Below are 19,419 nucleotides of genomic sequence, written 5' to 3' on the forward strand. Positions count from 1 at the left end.
TGACACAAGAGCAGCAGCCAGGGAGATGTCACAGCCCTTCAAGGGGCCCTTTGCTACATCGGGTGTGTATATATACAATATATTATATATCACACATCTATTCCTGTAGTCTCTACCTGCCTCCAGCAGTCCCCACCCTTCTGGTCCAAGTTATCCAAGCTGCTGTTGATGCCACTGTACACCAGGGCCTTGGCCAGCTCTGGCAGATGTTTGGGGTGGGAATTTATCAGCTCTTACAATTCAACAGCACCATTGGTGTCTGGAGCTTATCAGCTGCTGGGAGCCTCTCACAGTGCCCCAACACCTCCTGCTCTCTTCAGAGTGAGGTTTGCTGGGAGCTCTTTCTCCATCCACATTCCTGGGTACCAACAAAACCCACGTGCCTGCTCACACACAAGGGAACTTCAGGAGTTCTACAGCAGCAGAACAATAGCACTAAGTCTTTGTTACATTTTATTTCTACAGAGGTGATTCACATTCACTTTTCCAAGAGAAAACAGCATTCTAAATCATGTTCAGAACTCCCTACTCAGATGAGACATGCTCAGCTCTGAGACATACAGCACAGCCTGCAGGACTGGCAAAGCTCCACTGGTAAGCAGCAGTGGCTTTTGGAAAGGCCAGGTAAAGGAAAAAGAATGAAAACCTTCCCAAACTCAGGAATGCAGAGTAGCTCACCTAACCCATCCTGACTGACTGAGCTGATTCCTTCTAAGCCAGGAAGCTTTTACTGTTGAAACCTCATCCAGCTGCTCTCTGCTTACAAGCAGGATCACTTGCTCCTCTTCCTAAGCATCCTTTAGCTACTCAGCCCACTCAGCTGCTCTCTCTGGTGCTATCCTTGGTCCTTCTTTCCTTCCCTCCTAATCCCTCTCCATCAGGAAATCTGGAGTTAAACCCCTCTTGAGGCATTCAAGCTGCTCTAGACCCTTTCTTTTCCCAGTCACCTATCAGTTACCCTGCTGGTCTGACAGAGACTTTCCTTTAACCAAAAGGAGCCCAGGGCATTCCAGCAGAGTAGAGACACACCTGTCCCTCAGTGCCTGTGCTGCTTCTCAGGGAAAAATCAGAGAACCATGGAATTTCCTTGAGCCAGGAGGGACCCACAAGGAACATCCAGTCCAACCCCTGACCCTGCACAGACACCCCAGCAATCCCACCCTGTGCCTGAGGGCATTGTCCAAGCACTCCTGGAGCTCTGGCAGCCTCGGGGCTGTGCCCATTCCCTGGGGAGCCTGGGCAATGCCAGCACCTTCTGGGGAAGAACCTTTCCCTGATCTCCAACCTGACCCTCCCCTGCCACAGCTCCAGCTGTTTCCTGTCCCTGGTCACAGAGAGCAGAGATTGGAGCTGCAGCCCCAGTGAGCTCTGTGCTCCATCTCCTCTCCTCCAGCTGAACAGGCCAAGTGCCCTCAGCTGCTCCTCCTATGGCTTCCCCTTGAGACCCTTCCCCACGCTCATGTTCCTCCTTTGGACACTTTCTGACAGCTTCAGATCCTTCTGATACTGTGGTGTCCAGGACTAGAGGTGAGGCCTCTGTGGCACAGAGCAAAGCAGGACAGTGCCCTCAGTGACCCTTCGGGCTGCCAGGGCTGGCTCACGCTCAGCTCAACATCCACCAGGACCCCCAGATCCCTTCCCACGGCGTCGCACTGCAGCCTCTCATTCCCCAGTGTGTCTGTGCACCCAGGGTTCCCCATCCCAGCTGGGGATCCCCCTGGGTGCCTCTCTGTGCCCACCTTTCCCTTGTGAGTCTCCTGGAGCCACTGGCGCAGGCGGATCAGGCAGCTCTCCTGCAGCGGGGTGAGCTGGCCCAGGTAGCGCTCGATGTAATCAGCGTCCAGTTTGTCAGCTGCAGGGGAAACAACAGCTCAGAGCAGACTGGCACAGGCAGCAGGGAGGGGAGCAGTGTTTCTACACACTGGGCTCCCCATGCTTTACATGGGATTTGCTCAGAAGCCTCATCCCAGCAGCCTAAAGGAGGGATGGAGGGACCCTCTCCTGGTGACTGGGGCACGAGGCAGCATGTGCTGGATCACAGCTGGGTCACTCCACCAGGCTCTGGCTCCAATATTCCACTCAGCTCTGAACTGCTCCATCTGGAGCTTTAAAAGATCTATCATGAGCTCTGGCACTCAGCTCACCAACCACTCCAAGACCTGGGCACTTCCACCTCCACATGTCCTAAATCTCATGCACAACTGCAGTGACAAGTGGCTTGCTGGGAAACCAAGTCATTATTCTGCCCAGGGACACCAGAGACTAAGGGAGAACAACAGCACATTTCTGACATCCAGGAGGATTCTGGCAGGAGGAGAAGTCCTGTGCACACCAAGCAGCTCAGTGCTCCTCCAGCTCAGAGACAAAGGACAAGGGGTTGGTGACTGCCAGCACCAAGGGACAGAGGGATGTGTCACCCAGGGCTGGCAGCTGGCAGCCAGGAGAACAGGGCAGCTGGGGGGAGCAGCCTAGGCAGCAGCTGAGGTGGAAGACACAGGGAGCAGGGCTGGGGACACCTCAGAGCTGGCTCTTTGTCAGGCACAAGGTTCCAGTAGATGCCATCACCTACAGAAGGTGGCCTGGACACCCACAGGATAAGCAGAATAACAGAGAAATTGCATTTGGAAGTGAGGCATCCCATGGAACCCCCAGAGCCAGCAAGGTGGGGAGCAGGCCCAGGGGAACTAATCCTGTCCTGAGCAGGAATATGGGCAGAAAAATAAGGGCAACTCTCCTCTTCTGCTAGCTGGGACCCACCACTCTGAGGACAACATTCATCTCAAACATTTCTCCTAATCAGCTTCCCTGTGGATTCCCATCTTTCTCCAGAAAAGCTCCCAGAGAATGCCAGGTGAGAGCAGAACTACTGATATTTCCAAATTCCAAGCTTTTTGCCCAGTTACACTCAGGAAAACAAGTGCTGCCTTTCCTTCTCAGGAATGATAACAACTGTTTCTATTACAACAACTCTGGATTCAAAGGTCCCTCTTATTTCTTTTTGCCAGAGAAGTATTTTATTTAGTCTAGAAAATATCATCAGACGAACACATGGAAAGATAAAGTTTGTTTCAGGCATTTTGTGGGAAAAATGCATTAGGAGACATTCCTCGTTTGTCTTGGCCTGATACAGGGCCAAAAACCATCCAAACCTGTCCCCAAGAAAATTAATTTTGGAACAGATAAAATACTTAATTCCAGCATACTGAAGACACCTTCTCTAGTTTCAAACATAAAATAACTTAAAGGGCCGATCAGACCTAATTTTTTTCTAAGCTCCATAACATACTGCCTGCACAGCTTTTCTGTTTTAGGGGGAAAAAAAAAGTTCCATTGTTTATTTTCCTTGAATAAAGAAAATAGCTTTCCCTCCTCCTCCTCCCCCACACTCCAGATGAAAAACCTGATGCCAAGAGAAATGAAAATAAGCTCCTTGGCCAGTGCTACTGAGTGAGTGCTGCAGTGCCTACCATCAGGGCTGGCAGGCTCTGGGGGCGGGCAGGGGCTGGCAGGCGGCTCCCTGCTGGTGCCAGCAGCCCCGGATTCCAGCAGCATGGCACCGGGGGCCCGGCCCACCGCCGGGGCTCGCTCCTCCTCCTCCTCCTCCTCCACCGCGGGAGGGCTCCAGCGCGGGATGAACGTGATCCCTTGGGAGATCAGCTCCTTCAGGTAGTGCTCAATCACCTCCTTGCCCTGAAGGGGACAACTCTCATTAGGAAAAAGCCTCCTCCAGAGCCAGCAAGGCACTAGAGTTTCCTCAGGACAGAGGATGAATGCTGCTAAGGATAAACAGAGGGGAAATCTCTCCTTCCATCCCCAGGATCCTGGTAAAAAACCTCCAGAATCAAAGCCCCCTGTGAAAGATGAATTACAATCATCAGGCAAATCCCAGTTATGGATGCAGCTGCCTTTCTAACCCTTTTACCCCATCCTCCTGCTCCCAAACCCAGTTAGCTGCTCTGTTCCCCTGCAGCCCAGAGCCACGGTCCCAAGCCCAAGCTCTGAAGACACAGGGGGTGTTTTTCACCCAGGACTTTCCCTTCCTGCACAAGAAGAGTGTCCTCAGTGTCCAGGAGCCCTGCACTCACAGCACCCCATGCCCTGCTCCTCTGGCACAGCCACACCCCAGCCAGCTCTGCTCTGCACTCTTTGCACACTAGCTTGGCCTTCCTTTGCCCAGCTGAGGCACTTCAGAGCCATAAGCAAGGGCACAAAGCTGCACTGGGTGTGTTTACAGAAAGGCAAAGAGAGGGCCTGGGGTGCTCAGGCAGCCAGGGAAGCCCACCTTACCCGTTTGATGTTGGAGGTGTACTGCTTCATGGCAATTTTTTCCACGGTGCTTTCAAAGCCAAAGAAGGATTTGATGTCGAGAGAGGCTGACTGCTCAAAGCAGGTCCACTCCTCGTTCTCAGGGTGAACCTGCAGCCAGGGGAACACAACACACAGGAGGGATGGGGGCAGATGGCTCATGGCCCTGGCACCTCACTGGCTGTTCAACCTCCACAGCCAGAGGGGGCAGAGGAGGCACTGCCACACCCAGAGTGACCAGCCAGGTTCATTCCCCATGTGAACTGGACATCCAGACTTTAGCCAACCCAACATTCTTCACGTGCACAAGGAAATCAAGATTTAAACCCATCCCTGCCTCAGCAGACCTGAACTGTAGTAGCAAAAGCTGCACAAAAATAGCAGTGGAACTGCCCACTGCAAGCCATCATGTCAAGGCCTCCTTATGGAAAGACAGGGATGGCCTTGTGGAGCATGCAATTAAAACTCCTACACCTGCAAAGAAGAAAAATGCAAACCAGGTTTCTTTTTTAGTTTTGGATGGGAGACTCAGCAACTAACATCAGCCTTTTCCCCAAAACACTGGGGACATGGCAGAGCAGGGAGTTTCCCCACTCTTCAGCTCAACACACACCTTTCCCTTATTTCCCCTCTGTTGCTCTCTATATGGTGGAATCCTTCCCTCTTTTAAACTTAACCCTTTCCTGAGGAGGCTCTGCCTTCTCTCTGCAGGTACTGCTCTTCACAAACTGACAGGAAAGAAAAACAACTCCAGCCCCCACACAAAGATACCACAAAAGACAAATTCCCTGGGGAGATATTAAGTAACTGCAGGAGCAGGATCCTATTTCTCCAAGTTGCTTCAGAGAAGGCTGCAGAAAAGGAAAGATGAGAATAAACCTGCTTCCGGTGCACTCTGGCAGGGAAAAGGGAACTGGTAAAAATAGAGCAGGGAACCATCTTGAGGATGCAGCCAGCAGCTCCCACCCTGTTCCCCTCAAAGCCCAGATGCTGACGTTTCCTTCCTAAGGACACAGCCAAAATCAGCAAGTGTAACAATCTCAGAGCAGACCTGGGAGCATTTCAGACCTGCCAGTGCCTTTGATGATGATGGAAGTTGAATTTACAGCAGTTTTCAGGCGGCCTTATGCAGCCACCAAGGGATCTCTGGCCCAGGAACACCCTCACCATCCAAACTGTTCACAGCTTTTCCACTCCTCCTCTTCCTGAAGCTCCTCACAGCCTGTTTACTCCCAAGAAGCTGAGCTGCTTTCCAGTTGCCAAAAGGGCAGATAAATAACAGGAGCTGGACATTTGTGTAAGGAAAGACTGCAGGATCTGACTGCTTCCAGAAACACTTGAGCTATTTCATAGTGGCTGTGCCCTCAGAGCACCATTGCAGTGAAACAGCACAGAAACAGCCACAGAGAGAGACAGCCCTGGACACAAATAAGGCTGAAGTCCTTTCTCCGAATCTTTAGAGCACGAAAATAATGACAAACAAGGTGCTAAAACTTTCACTTATTTGTGGGCAAAATAAATTGTCAGGCTTCGCTCAGGCCCTTATAATAATGAACAATAAGAGTTTAATTCTAGATATCCAGATTTATAGACATGCCCAAGCTCTAGATGTTTTTGTCAGCCTGAATTTCAATCAAAAAGAAACTGAGGGAATACCAGCAGCTCTGGAGTACCAATTCTGTTTTCCAATTCACTCCAAGCAGGGAATCACAATCAACCTGAAGAAGTTTCTCAAGCCTTATGAAACCACAGAATGGTTTGGATGGACACACAGAATCACTAGGTTGGAAGAGACCTTTAAGATTATCAAGACCTTAAAGCCCATCCAGTCCCACCCCCTGCCATGGGCAGGAACAACTTCCACTGTCCCAGGCTGCTCCAAGTCCTGTCCAACCTGGCCTTGGACATTGCCAGGGATCCAGGGGCAGCCACAGCTTCTCTGGGCACCCTGTGCCAGGGCCTGCCCACCCTCACAAAGAAGAATTCCTTCCTAATGTCCAGTTTGTCTGGGGGAAGCCATTCCTCCTGGTCCTGTCTCTCCAAAGCAATTGAACATTCCCACAGCCAGGACCCAACAGCCTTTCCAGCCCCAGAGTCTCTAATCGCAGCCCAGTGCTGCAGAGGTGCTCAAACGCTCTCAGGCACCCTCCCCCAGTGTGTGAGTGCACAGTTCCCCCCTCCCAGCACAGCCAGCCCCAGCAGGGCTCTCACTGAGTAGCTGCAGGTCTCCCTGACCACCACCCGGCTGGCAAAGGTCTCGTTGTGGGCCTCGATGCGCAGCGTTCTCTCCCTCCAGTTCACCGTGTTCCTCTGGATGAAGAAGACATGCTCTACCCCTGCAATCTGAAGAGGAGGGGCAAACACAGAGACAAGAGCTGCTGTAAGAGCCTTTATCTATCTGAGCCAGCCAACAGATTGGCTCAGGCCTCTCTGCTCCCGAGGTTCCACCTGCCTTCTTCAGCAGCCTGGGAGCATCCACGTTCAGCTTGCAGCTCCGCTCAATGACATGGATGGCTCCGTCCTCACTCCTGGATTCGTGCAGGATTTCACTCCCCAGGAAGACTGGGATCTCTGGGCACGTAGGAAAGCGTTTCTCGTAGGCCTAGAAATGAAAATAAAGTAAATTTCAGCTTCTGGGTAAATCAATTTTAACTCTTTCTGAGTTAAATTATTCCCTTACAGTGAAAGTCCAACAAAACAGAGCCCCCCGAACCCCGGAGTTTTCCTCAGTTTTCTCAGAGGTGAAGTGAAAGCAGAGTAGGTACAAGCAGGGACAGCACCATGTCAGTCACCAGCCAAACATGTCCTAACATAACTTTTCCTTCACACATGAAATAGAAACAGAATCCTCTTGTTGAAGAGCACTAGGAAGGGAATCATCACTTCAACATCAGGAAGCTCCTAACTAGCAAAAGCAAACAGAGCTCTGCTGATTTCTGCTGGCCAAAGACTGGAACATTATAATCTCTGGGTCAATACTGTCTGTATGAAGCCTTAAAACACGATGTGCCAAACAGTTCTTGTTGCCCTAAACTATCAAGAGTAAGACCACCAATAATTGGCTACTCACTTTGCCTCAGTTTATCCATTTCTAAAACAACTCTGTCATGGCTCTGAAATGTTCCCTGCTCAATTAGGACAGTCCTGTGAAAAGCCCTTTCACCAAAGCTTCTTTAGCAGCCCTAGCAGAAATCCACTCTTCCCTGGCACTTGGAGAGAAGTTAACTTGCATGAACAGTACTGACTGCTGCTGCTCCTTCCCTAAATTCTTCATCTCTTACTATATTCTAAGATGTTTGCAGGATGGAATGTTTTCCTTGGAGTTCTGAAAAACCTCTTGCATGTTGTGCTGCTGTTGCAAATATGTGGTAGCTGCACAAGCTGCCCAGAACTCCACTGCAGCTGTTCCAGGAAGAGAACCTGTGCTCTCCTTCCACTGGACTCTCAGAGCTCCACATTTCCATCCTAAGATGTTTCTGCCATTTTTCCAAGGCAATTCCTCTAGGAACTCCTGTCATCTTCCCACCCCACCTTCCAGAAGACACCACCATTTTGTACAGCACAGAAAAATAAAAGCACCCATGAGCTCTCTGTCCCAAAAGCAAACTCTGATGTGCTGATGCTGGAGCTGGGCTGGGCTGTCAGCTCCCCGTTAGCACAGCCATGCAAAGCCTGGATGCCCCTGCACAGATTCATGTCCCTGCTCCCAAAATAGCCCAGGCACTTAAGGACACATTCCAGATCTCCTGCTCCCGGACCTCTGGACGGGAAAGGAGCTATTTCAGATTATCATGTTGCTCCAGTATCAGGAGGGAAGTGCAGGCAGCTGCCAGCTGGAGTCCTGGCCAGAAGAGAGCACGCAGGTTTGAAACCCTGCTCTCCCAGTCCCTCAGCTACGTCCTGCTTGCTTTGCCACACTTCTCAGAGAACTTTTCCCATGTTTTTCCACCTGTGCTTTTCACTCCTCACCACAGCAATAACAAAAGCAGTTTAGATAAATCCAGATATCCCGTGGTGACTGTTTCCAACACAGACCCACCTGGCTCCAGCCAAGAGAAGCACACTCACTGCTTTGAGCAGCTTAATTTGTTAGGATGGGAGTTCATGGGTCTGTGTCAGGCATTGCCCTAGGACACTCCCAGCCATCCTCTCCTGACCCTTTGCTCCAGGGCCACCTGGCAGGAGGCCTGCACACCTCAGTACCTGCTCTCCTCCCTGCACTCACCAGCCCATTCACCTGCTCAGGCAGAGTCAACACCCCTATTTGTGCTTCCACCTGCCCTGTCCCAACTTTCCACACTCCAAACCACCCCCCAGGGCTATCCTGGGGCCAAAGCCTTCACCTTGCTGGTCTCTTCTGCACACACAAAATGTATCCCTTCAGGCCACCCATTCTAAGTTACTGGAGTCCCAAGTGGTTGGGCAGTGCATGCTGAGAGCACCTTCAGAGGCCACTGGTATAGCAGAATATTTAGCAACTGGTTTTGGGCAGATTGTCCCATGTCACTGCACACACAAAATGTATCCCTTCAGGCCACCCATTCTAAGTTACTGGAGTCCCAAGTGGTTGGGCAGTGCATGCTGAGAGCACCTTCAGAGGCCACTGGTATACCAGAATATTTAGCAACTGGTGTTGGGCAGATTGTCCCATGTCACTCCAGACATACGCCCTCAACACACTTGCAAGAAGTGTCACTGAAAGCCCTTCCCTGAGAGAATGCTGCCCCAATTAACTCCACAGCAAGGGTGGACACTTTGATAGGACAATGGGAAAGGGTTTTAAACTAAATGAGAACACACTTAACTCAGATGTTAGGAAGAAATTCTTCCCTGTGAGGGTGCTGAGGCCCTGGCACAGGGTGCCCAGAGCAGCTGTGACTGCCCCTGGATCCCTGGAAGTGTCCAAGGCCAGGCTGGACAGGGCTTGGAGCAGCCTGGGACAGCAAAAGGTGTTATATCACCAGGGGTGGGTGGGACTGGATGGGCTTTTAAGGTCTCTTTACACCCAAAATATTCTGTGATTCTGCCCTTTCAGGGGTGCAGCTGTGCCAGGAACGTTTGAGGGAATTTCCAGACAAACAAGAGCTGTTCTAGTGGGACCAGGACCCTCCAAAGGCCTCACTTGAACAGCTCCACCTGTAAGTGCCCCCTCACCATGGAGGCACCACAAGAGCCAGACTGAAACCACCACTGAATCCAGGTGTCTGTGGCTCCTATCTGAAAAACCACTGGATCTCAACTCCCAGCTGCTTCTTTCTCCACTAACTATGGACTTGATCCAGCTGGAAACAGGCTCCCTAATAAACTGTCATTAGATCCAGCAAAATTAAGACCAGGACTAAGAGTCCAGCCACTTTTTCAGTCAGCTAAGCAACATCTGGAGCAGGAAGAGAGGCCAGGGCAGAGGCACATGGCAGGGCACAGCCTGGTGATATAACTGTGACACGAGCCCAAACACATTGCCTAAATAGGGGGAACACTGCCATATTTGACAAAGAATCCATATCCACATCGATATTAAGTCCTTTGCTAATCTTCTTTGCACAACAGCTCTAAAAATACAGCAGGGAAGATGCCTGAGATCACATGAAGGACAGCTGAAGCCCCACGCTGCAGTCACAGCAAAGCTGTTCCCAGAGCACCCAGACTTTCCATCCCTGCAGACTGAGCTGAGCAGGAGAGCAGCCCATTCCTGCAGCCAGCAGAATCCTCTTACCAAAATCCTCCTCTCTGTGCAACAGCCCATTGCTGCAACAGGGGAACTGAGGGAGCTTATACAGACAGAGAAACAATTTTTTTTCAAGCCATGACAAGGCTGTTACGTCTCCTCCTCTGGGATTCTGCAGAGTCCAAGGTGGACAACAGAACATCCCAGAGAAATGAAAGGCACAGAGTATTTAGTAATAATTGTTTTAACATTTTGGCTTGCTCTTTCAGCTCCTTCCAGCAGGAACTCTGCACTGAGCAGGATACAGAAACTAGGATTTGTCTCTCCCTTCTGTGCCTCTCCCTTCCCAGGAGGAACAGCAGCAGTATTGTGCCAGCACTGGGTGTTAAAGCTTTACTGTGGGACTGCACTTCAGACTAACACTGGGGTGACTAAAGTCTCCAACAGAATCAGATATATATCAAATATATGTATATATAATAAAATCAATGGTGCCATGAAGCCACTCCCTCCCTTCCTGTAAACCCCACTGGGATTAACACCTCATACCCAAACCAACCATTCCACAAGAGCTGCTGGCTCAGGACCACTGTCCTTCCCTAAACCAAACTGGTTTTCCCCAGATTTCTGACAAAAGAATTGTTGCAAAAATCAGTGTTTTTGTTGTAGTAGACTGTGACCAACAGTTCAAAGAGTCATTTAAATCTCTGCAGTCCTGAAACTGAAATTACACATTCAATTTCACAAGAGAGCTGAGTGAGGACAGAGGGACCTGGAATCTGTTTGAACTCATCAAGATCGTTTGCTTAGAACTATAACCAATTATTTTTGGGTGCATCTAAATGTTAAAAAAAAAAAAAAAAAAAAGTAAGCATTAAATACAGTTCATTGGAATGAAAAAATTCAACAAAGAAGAAATTAAATGGAAAAAAAAAAGTGAAACCATTTCTAGGTGACAAGTTAAAACATGCAGGAAAGTTAAAGGTCTGAAAGGTTCAATAGTGTCAGCTTTTCCTTTCACACTGAAGAGAGCCCAGACCAGGATAAGGGTATTTCCAACTGGTTACAGTGACCTCTGCACCCCAACAAAGACCCCGCAGTGCCACTGAGGCTGACAAATGATTAATTACAAGGAGCAAGCATTAACAGTGATACAGCTGACTGTGAAATCAGCAGAGTGCTCTGACCAAGCTTTTGCCCTCTGACCTCCTGGGAAATACATCCGAGTGGTTTTACCTGCTCTGGTAAATATCCATCCCAAATGGATCATGCACCAACACTGAAAAGTGAAAATCAGCTTGTGAGAGGAGAGCTTGAGAACAATGCAAGAAGCCATGCTTGGAAGTGTTCTGAACTGCTGGCTAAATACTCAGGAACCAGCACAAACCCCACACCTGTGAGAAGACAGTACTCCAAAGGTCAGCCAGGTGCCAAACAAGAACAAATTATACAAAACCACAAGTGTCAAACTCCAAATGGGCCATCCTAAAGCCTCACAGCCACAGAAAAAAAGAGGAAATTACCCTCCTTTACACCCCCCACTCCACCTGCTCAGCCCCTTCCCCTGCAGAGCAGGGCCCCCTGCAAGCCCTGCCCACTCCCAGGTGCCAGAGATCCTGGCAGTGCCAGAGTGCTCCTGCCCTCCACTTCAGGGGCTGTGTCACTGCTGTTGCTGCTGGAGCCACAGGACAGGGCCAGCAGGCAGGATCTCTCTAACAGCTACTCCTGTTTCTCCTTGGCAGGGTTTTCTAGGAAGTGACCTTGAAATCAATTTACACCACAGAGACCTCAGGAATGCACAACAACAGGGACGTGGAACCACTGAATTACTGCAGGAAACAAAACACCTCAGCAGCCAAACCCCCTGCACACCTGGAGGCAGCTCCTTCCAGCCTGCTGGGTCCTGAGTGCTTTCCATGGGCCTCCAGAGGCAGCTTCTGGGAGATGGGATCCCTAAGAGCTGTGGGGGGGAAAACTGCTTTGTGTGGAGCACAAAGAAACTTAATTGTGATGATGTAGACAGAATTTATAGTCGATATTACAAAAATATGTGACAAGGAGAAGACTTCATCCTTGTGCTAAAACACTTCAAATTTTCATGACCAGACAATGCTTAAATCTGTATTAATTAATGAGATTCCTCAAGGTCATGTTACAGCCACGTGCAGGTTGCCAGGAAAAAGGAACTCCTGTGTTCAGAGGGAGGGAAGTGAGGAGGAGGTACAATACCAGGTTTTGAGTTGAAGATGCCCAGATCATCATCCCTTTGAAAAGAGATGATGAGAAGCAAGATGAAGACACCTCATCACTTTTAAGTAGGAAGTGGATGCCTTTGGAGAAGCTTTTGAGCAGCTCTAATGATACAAAAATATTCCTCTGCAGATTCAGGCCTTCTAGGAAAAAAGAATTTCATCCTGCAGTTCCTCCCACTGCTTGGTCTCAGTGCTGAAGGGAACCACAGAGTCTGCACACACCAGACACAATAATCCACGTGCTTTGAACAGACCAGATCCCAGAGTCCCACTAGCCACAAAATAAGATAAAATATACAAGGAACAATGTGGGAGGGACAAAATGCATATTTAGGGTACAGAAAGGCACTGATTCAGGGAAAAGAGAACTTCATTTCAAGGAGGTGCAGAGTATGCACAGCAAAAGTGTTTGGGGCCTGAGGGAAAAAAGAAACACTTCTGTTGGCCAGAGGAAAGAGATTTGCCAGCGAGAAGTGCATGGGACAACAGCACCCAGGCTACAAACATTGACCCAGTGTTATCTCTGCCTGGACTTCAGCCAAGAATTTGCCTCATTCCTGCAGATTTTGGTGAAAGACACAATTCAGGGAGCAGCAGCATCTACTGCGATAGAGGCACAACCGAGGGCCACAGCAAAGCTCCCCAAGCCAGGCCCTGCCCTGCAGCTGCACAAAGCCCTCCCAGGAAGCACCAACGTGCCTGAGCTCCTGTCTGAGGAGGAACAATGCCCCATTCAAGCTGTCCTGCTGCAGCCTTCTCTCTCCTCTGCTGGGAGAAGGAACTCTGTGTGGAGCTGTTGGGGTCACCAACAGCACAAGGCATTGGCCTTTACAAAAAACTGTGGAAGTGACATCTTATCCAGGAACCACTGCTTGTCACAGCCCAGTGGGGAGAGAGAAACCAAAATGGGAAGGCAAGGAAGCAGAGATCTGGTGTGACTAACACCTGGAAGAGCAAAACACAGCAGTCAAGTGTCACATCACACATTTACTGCTTGATGATTCACCCCAAAATCAAACAGCCTGGCTCACAAACTGATGGCTACTCAGAAGGACACTCTGTCATTGCCAGAAGCTGCTGTGAGAATTTATACAAACTGGCCATGATTCAGGGTCAGACCTGGGAAGGTCACTATGCTCAGCACTTAAACAAGCCCATACTGGCTGGGATGTAAGAATTAATTATGATTCTAAATTTTACCACCTGTTTTAGTCCCTGCTGAAGAATTTATCATTTATCTCCTGCACCTACACATTCAGTAGGGAAGGGTCTTTTGGTCACTACTGGAAGATGAGATAAAGGTGATACAGCAGAGCTGGAGGTGTCTCCCTGTGCTGTGCCTTAGAACTGGAGCTCCCTTCAGAGCTCAGCCATCCCTGCACCAGCCAGATTAAGCTTGAGACACAACCCATCCTTCAGGGAAATAATCTCCATGCTGCAGCTGGAGAAGGTGAGGAAACCTTACAAACCCTTGGAATTAGTGCACACCTTCTCCAGTCACACATGGTCAGCCCCATCCTGCCCAGCAAATGGAGTCTGAGCAGTGGCAAAGCTCTCAGAGACCTCTGCCCTCCCCACAAAACACACTGAGGGTGATGTGCAGATGTTGCCAGCAGTTCCTCCATCAGTGCCTCCCAGAAAGCTCTTCCATCCTCCAGCAGCTGGGACAAACAGCACTCACCAAACACTTTCTGCTCACTTGAGGGGAAACATCCCACACCAGGGTCCTAGGAGCAACGTTAGCTCTTGCCCAGCTATGGCTCACTCTCAACCTGCTCCATGCCAAGGGAGGAGGTGGCAGGGCCTGGGGCTGAGCCCCCAGGGCAGAGCCAGCCCAGCTGACACACACAGCATCACTCCCAGCTCCTGGTGCCAAATGCTGCTCAGCAGGAAGATGAGGGGATATTTTTAGTGTATCTTGACAGCAGAGTTTCAAGCCTTCAAGTCACACTGAAGCATCAAGTCTTGAGTCAACACTAGATTATCTCTAAGTGCATAAAATGTTAACCCAGTAGCTTCTGGCAGTCACAGCAAACTCACCTTCCAAACATGGCAAAAAGTAGGGACGAGGGAAGCTGCCTTCTTTAAAATATCTGGTACAGCCCATGGCTGCAGGCAGACCATGCACATCCAAGAAGGAATTGTCAAGTTTTATATACCCAACAATCTATATATCAATAAAAATCTGTAACATACACCTATAACATATAACAATCAATTAAAAAAAATAAACAAAAAATAAAGCAGATCCTGCTTTGCAGGTATTTCTTAACTTCTTACCTGTTAGGTAATGATCAAGACATTTCATGTCATGTGTGGCACGGGCTGACCACCAAAGAACACCTGTTTTGAGGCATTCTTCCCCCCTGCACATTGATTTTCTCTCCATCTCCAGGGCCCTGCCACCCAGCAAGAGAATTTCAGGCAGCACCTGAAAGCTGTGCCATTACCTGCATCACAGCAGCTACAAAGGAGCTCCCGAGCACTGGACACACAGCAAAGCTCTTCCCTGTGCCACCTGCAGCCACACACAGAGAGAGCAGCAGGATCCTCTCCCCTGGCACTCCTGCAGCTGCTGCACTGAGAGCTCCACTCCAACCTCCCTGGCTGCTCCACAGCCTTCTGTGCTGCTCCTGAGCATTCCAGCTGCCAGGAGCTGCTCTGCCTCCCTGCAGCAAATGCTCTCCTGGCTCCAGAGCTCCCACTTGAAAGCAGAGGCTATGAGCCAGCATCAAATATTTTAGTTAAGATTCTACTTTTCTTTGTTTAAAACCAGGCTGTGACCATACCATAATAGTGACAACAACTTGCAGCCCCAGATGGGGCCATTCCAGCCTGTAACTACAACTTGGCATTCAGGAACCCCCAAAGTGTCCTCTGTGGTGCATCAGTGCCATGGCACTGTAGGTGACCTGACAAACAATCTGCAGCACTAAGGAAGCAAGACAGCAGCAGCCTTTGAGGCCTGGCTGGGCTGTGAACACACACATTGAACTGTCACTCTGCACAAACCCACAGAGCTGATGTGACCCCTGCCAGACATCAGCCTGCCTGTGCATTGTACAGCTCTCAGCATTTGTCTGTTCCCAGCACACCCCAAGCTGTTTGGGGGTTAAGTAGCAAAAGGGGCTCAGAGGTTCTGCAGGAGCATCACTTCATCAGCCAGTGAAGAATCAAACCCTTTAAGACACCACAGCATTGGGGAGGAGAGCACATCCAGCACACCAGGATTTAAGCAGTCTCTTTACACATTCAATCTGCTAAAAGCAACGGGAAGAAGTCATTAAATAAAGCTACTTAAAAATCTAAAAACTAACACAATGCATGTTGATGCTGAAAAGGAAAATAAGTTTGAAAAAGTGTATGGAAAGCAATTCTGGTTGTCAGGACCTGACTTCCAGCATTCAGAGCTTCTTCTCCTCCAGTTAAGCCTGACAGCCAAAACAGCAAGGAGCTGTTTGCAGTTAGCCTGCATCTACAGACCTCCTAACAGTGGTGACAAAAGAATGTTAGAGTGGTTGTGAAATGAGAGATGCATTTGGATTTTGGTTGTCCTGGATGGTGACTCTTGCACGCAACCCTGGGCCAGATCCTCAGCTGCTGGAAAGGAGCAAAAGCTTTGCCAGGGAGCAAACAGTGCAGGGAAGGCTGAGGGACAGCAGGGAGGACCTCTGCCAAATCCAGCGAGAATCACTGGGACTGCTCCTGAGAGTCAGGCACAAGAGAAAGACATCTCACACGGGGACCATGGATGTTTGCCTTTCATGGGCATGGCCCTGTGTACAGGACAAGAGAGTAGAGGTGGTGGAGAAGGAATATCTCTGCTGCTTACCTCATGAGAAGTAAGTTCTGACTTGAAATAAACTTGCAGCATTTGTAGCCTGAATTAAACTTGTCACTCAGCTTGTTAGAACCTCTGACACTCAAACTATACTGAGCTGAAACAGAACCATCCACGGGTAATTTCCTGCTTCATCTTACCTGTGAAATAAAAAACTGCAGATCAACTAAATGTAAAGAACATTGGAGACCTACAAATCTGGAGATGGACTTTGGATGAGGGCATACAGTGATAGGACAAAGGGGAATGATTTCACCCTGCCACAGGGCAGAGTTAGATGGGGGGAAATTGTTCCCTGTGAGGGTGCTGAGGCCCTGGCACAGGGTGCCCCGAGCAGCTGTGGCTGCCCCTGGACCCCTGGAAGTGCCCAAGGCCAGGCTGGACAGGGCTTGGAGCCACTTGGGATGGTGGAAGGTGTCCCTGCCATGGCAGGGGGTGGGATGGGCTTTAAGGTCCCCTCAACCCAAACTGTTCTGTGATTCAAAGAACACTGAATCATCAGTAAAACCAGAAGAGTCAGGGAGCTGCTTGGAAGGGCAGGCCAGGAGCTCAGATGTTGCAGCTTTCACCTGCAGAGCCAGGCAGGGGGCTCCTGAGCTGCCACAGGTCTGTCAGAGACTCTGAGTGATGCTGGAGATGAGAAACACCCCCACACCAAAGAGGCACCCCAGAGGAGCCACCCCCAGCCAAATTCTGGCTGCAGGAGCAGAATTGCCCTGGCCTGAAGAGCAGCACTCAGGCAGCACAGAAGCACACACCAAGGCTCCCCATGTGTGTGTCCAAGAGCTCGGGCTCCCAGCTGCACAGATATGTGTCAGCACACGCCAGGGGCAGCACCAAGAATTGAGGTCAAGCAGAAAGCAGCACTGACTCACATCAGGCACATGTGGGGCTCCACAGCAGTTTTGTCTCAAGCACAAAATGCAACTGCACAGGCAATGGGAGCTGATGCTCCTGCAAACCTCCCAGTGCCTGATCTTTGTTCTTTTTTCCCAAATCATGACTTATTTCTATATAGTAGTGCAGAAAGATCCCTCTCTTGCAGCAGAAACCATAAACTGCTCTTAGCACAAAGTGCACTGTGGCAAGAGGAGCAAATAATTGACAAGTGCTGTCAGAGATTTCTCATCTGCACCACTAATGCAGCAACTGAAATTACCCATCACATACAGAAGACCCTGTAGGACCTCTGGGGGGTTATTCCCAAGCTGTAGCTTTAGGGACCTGACCCTCTAAATCACCTAAAGTGTGTGAAAATGGTCAATGTCAACCTTGAGCGTGAAGGGCTGAGGCACTACTAAAAAGAACAGGAACACAACTCCCTGCCATGTTCAAAGCTGAAACCTTCCAGCCCCAGCATCTCATCTAACCTAATAATTCATTGCAAATAACATTAAATATGCAGTATCCCTCTCTCAGCCATTTCCTGCATGTTGGACTCGCTCACCCAAACCAAATTCTCCTCCCCAATACATCACAGAAGGCTCACAAATATTTGCATCACTCATATGTGGCAGAGGGACCTCTCCTTCTGGATTTTTCATTCATTGGAACATTTTAAAAAAAATCCCTTTTAGCTTTCCAACTACAACAAAAAGAAAATGAAAAGTAAGTTTATACTTGGGAATTTTCTTGGCTGTAAGATAAAATTAGAAGACATGCAATGTCAAATCTACTGATCTAATTGAAGGGAAGACAAGATGAGACCCAGAGAGGCATGGACAATCCATTGGAGGAACAGCTCCATTTAAAAGAGGACACAGACAAAAAAGATAATATAGAAAGGAAAAACATGACAAGATAACAAAGCCTAACAGAAGTCAAGGATCCTTTCAAGTATAAGGTATAAAGGTGCCAAGCACTGAATATGTGTTTGAAGAACATAATACTTTTGATCCATTAATGGGAATCCAAGTTAGGAACAAAGCAGGTGGAAATGACTACAGTGACCTTGGACAGGTGTGGAAAAATCACCTTTTGCTTAAATGTGTTTTAGAAGGAAGGACAAGAAAAAAATCAGAACTCCCAAATGACAAGAAAAGACTTGTTAAGCTGATTCTCTTATACTTCCTCAGATGCACAGGACTGGCAAAGAGAGCAAGGAGGGGAATGTTCTTCCAAGGACTTGGAATACACGTCAGATCTCCTGCCTGCAAATGCTCCAACCCAAGCTGCAGGGGCATTAGCAAAGGGCAGAGTGTAAATCCAGAGACAATTACCTTGACACAGGCAACAAAGGTATCACAGGAAAAGCCCCAGCTCATCCCTGAGCACAGCACACACATGGCCTCTGCACAAGTCCAAGGAGGAGAACTCCTTTCCCTGGGGATGGGCTCCACAAAGTGCCTGGGATGTGTGTGAGCCCAGAAACCAGGAATTGCTTGCCAAATTTGGCTGTGACAACCCTATTTCTCAAACTCTCCCACGTGAGCAAAGCACACCCCCTGCTTTCCAGGGTCCAAACGCTGGAGGTTCTGAGGGAAAAATACATTTCCCAACTTACTTCCTGTGTTCTGTTGGGATGACCAACAGAACAGGCTGTGTTGTGAGGGATGACCCTTCCCAGTGAGGAATTAAGCACAAGTGTATCAGGCTGAAGGGTGCCCAGAGATCTGTAAAACATGGGGGTGTCTTGAGGTCACCCTGCAACCTCTGCTTTTCTACCACAGCCTGAGACCTCAGCACTCCAAAGGTTCCCACACGGCTTTGGAGGAGAAAAGATGAAAGCAGCTGAATCTCGGTGCTGAGGAAGCTGCTGTCAGATTTATGGTGAAGGAGATTAACAGCAATGCCACGTGCTGAGGAGCAAAACAGCTTCACTGCACACCCACTCTTCCCTGCAAAACTTCCAGCAACTGACAGCTGGGACCTGACAGCTCCGTGAGATCCGTGCTGCCTCCACACAAACGGGAGCAGTGAACGGTGGCACTGAATGGTGGCAGCCAGCTCTGCACCCAGCCCAGCCTACACCGACCACCACAAGGCTGGAATGCTGCTTGACAACAGCAGATCCTGCTGGGAACACAGGGTTTTCACAGGACATCGTGGGGGGAGCTGAGGGGTCTATATTGTGCTCCCTACTCCACAGCAGAGTCTGCTGGGTGAGCCTGTAAAAGGAACTTGTTCATAAGAAAGAGGACTGACAACTTTGCTAAGATTTGCTGAACAATAAAGGATGACATTTACAACCCCAGCCCTCAATTCCCAGGGAATTTTAAGTTCTGTTATGCTGAAAAACTGAAAGCAAATAAAATTAAACCACTGCAGAACTAAGCCTACCAGCCCCAGGCCTTTAGGCATGTGCTAACAAGCTTACAAAGGATTTGTCTCAAGGCAGCCCTCCTCAATTAGCA

General features: G+C 49.4%; 1 protein-coding gene across 2 annotated transcripts in view; it reads right to left on the reverse strand.

Moving 5' to 3' along the window:
* SEC14L5 (SEC14 like lipid binding 5) overlaps positions 1-19,419 on the reverse strand; it is a 41,087-nt gene that overhangs the window by 14,350 nt on the left and 7,318 nt on the right. The window contains exons 2-7 of one of the 2 annotated variants that reach the window (XM_059861200.1): positions 16,058-16,206; positions 6,758-6,907; positions 6,517-6,648; positions 4,288-4,416; positions 3,468-3,690; positions 1,740-1,852 (exon numbers count right to left, since the gene is read on the reverse strand). In XM_059861200.1, the coding sequence (XP_059717183.1) occupies positions 1,740-1,852; positions 3,468-3,690; positions 4,288-4,416; positions 6,517-6,648; positions 6,758-6,907; positions 16,058-16,099 (789 nt within the window). In that variant the 5' untranslated portion in view covers positions 16,100-16,206. The remainder of the gene's footprint in view (positions 1-1,739; positions 1,853-3,467; positions 3,691-4,287; positions 4,417-6,516; positions 6,649-6,757; positions 6,908-16,057; positions 16,207-19,419) is intronic. The other variant, XM_059861199.1, reaches the window with a different exon arrangement.

The sequence above is a fragment of the Haemorhous mexicanus genome, chromosome 17, assembly GCF_027477595.1.
Source record: "Haemorhous mexicanus isolate bHaeMex1 chromosome 17, bHaeMex1.pri, whole genome shotgun sequence".
Classification (NCBI taxonomy): domain Eukaryota; kingdom Metazoa; phylum Chordata; class Aves; order Passeriformes; family Fringillidae; genus Haemorhous; species Haemorhous mexicanus.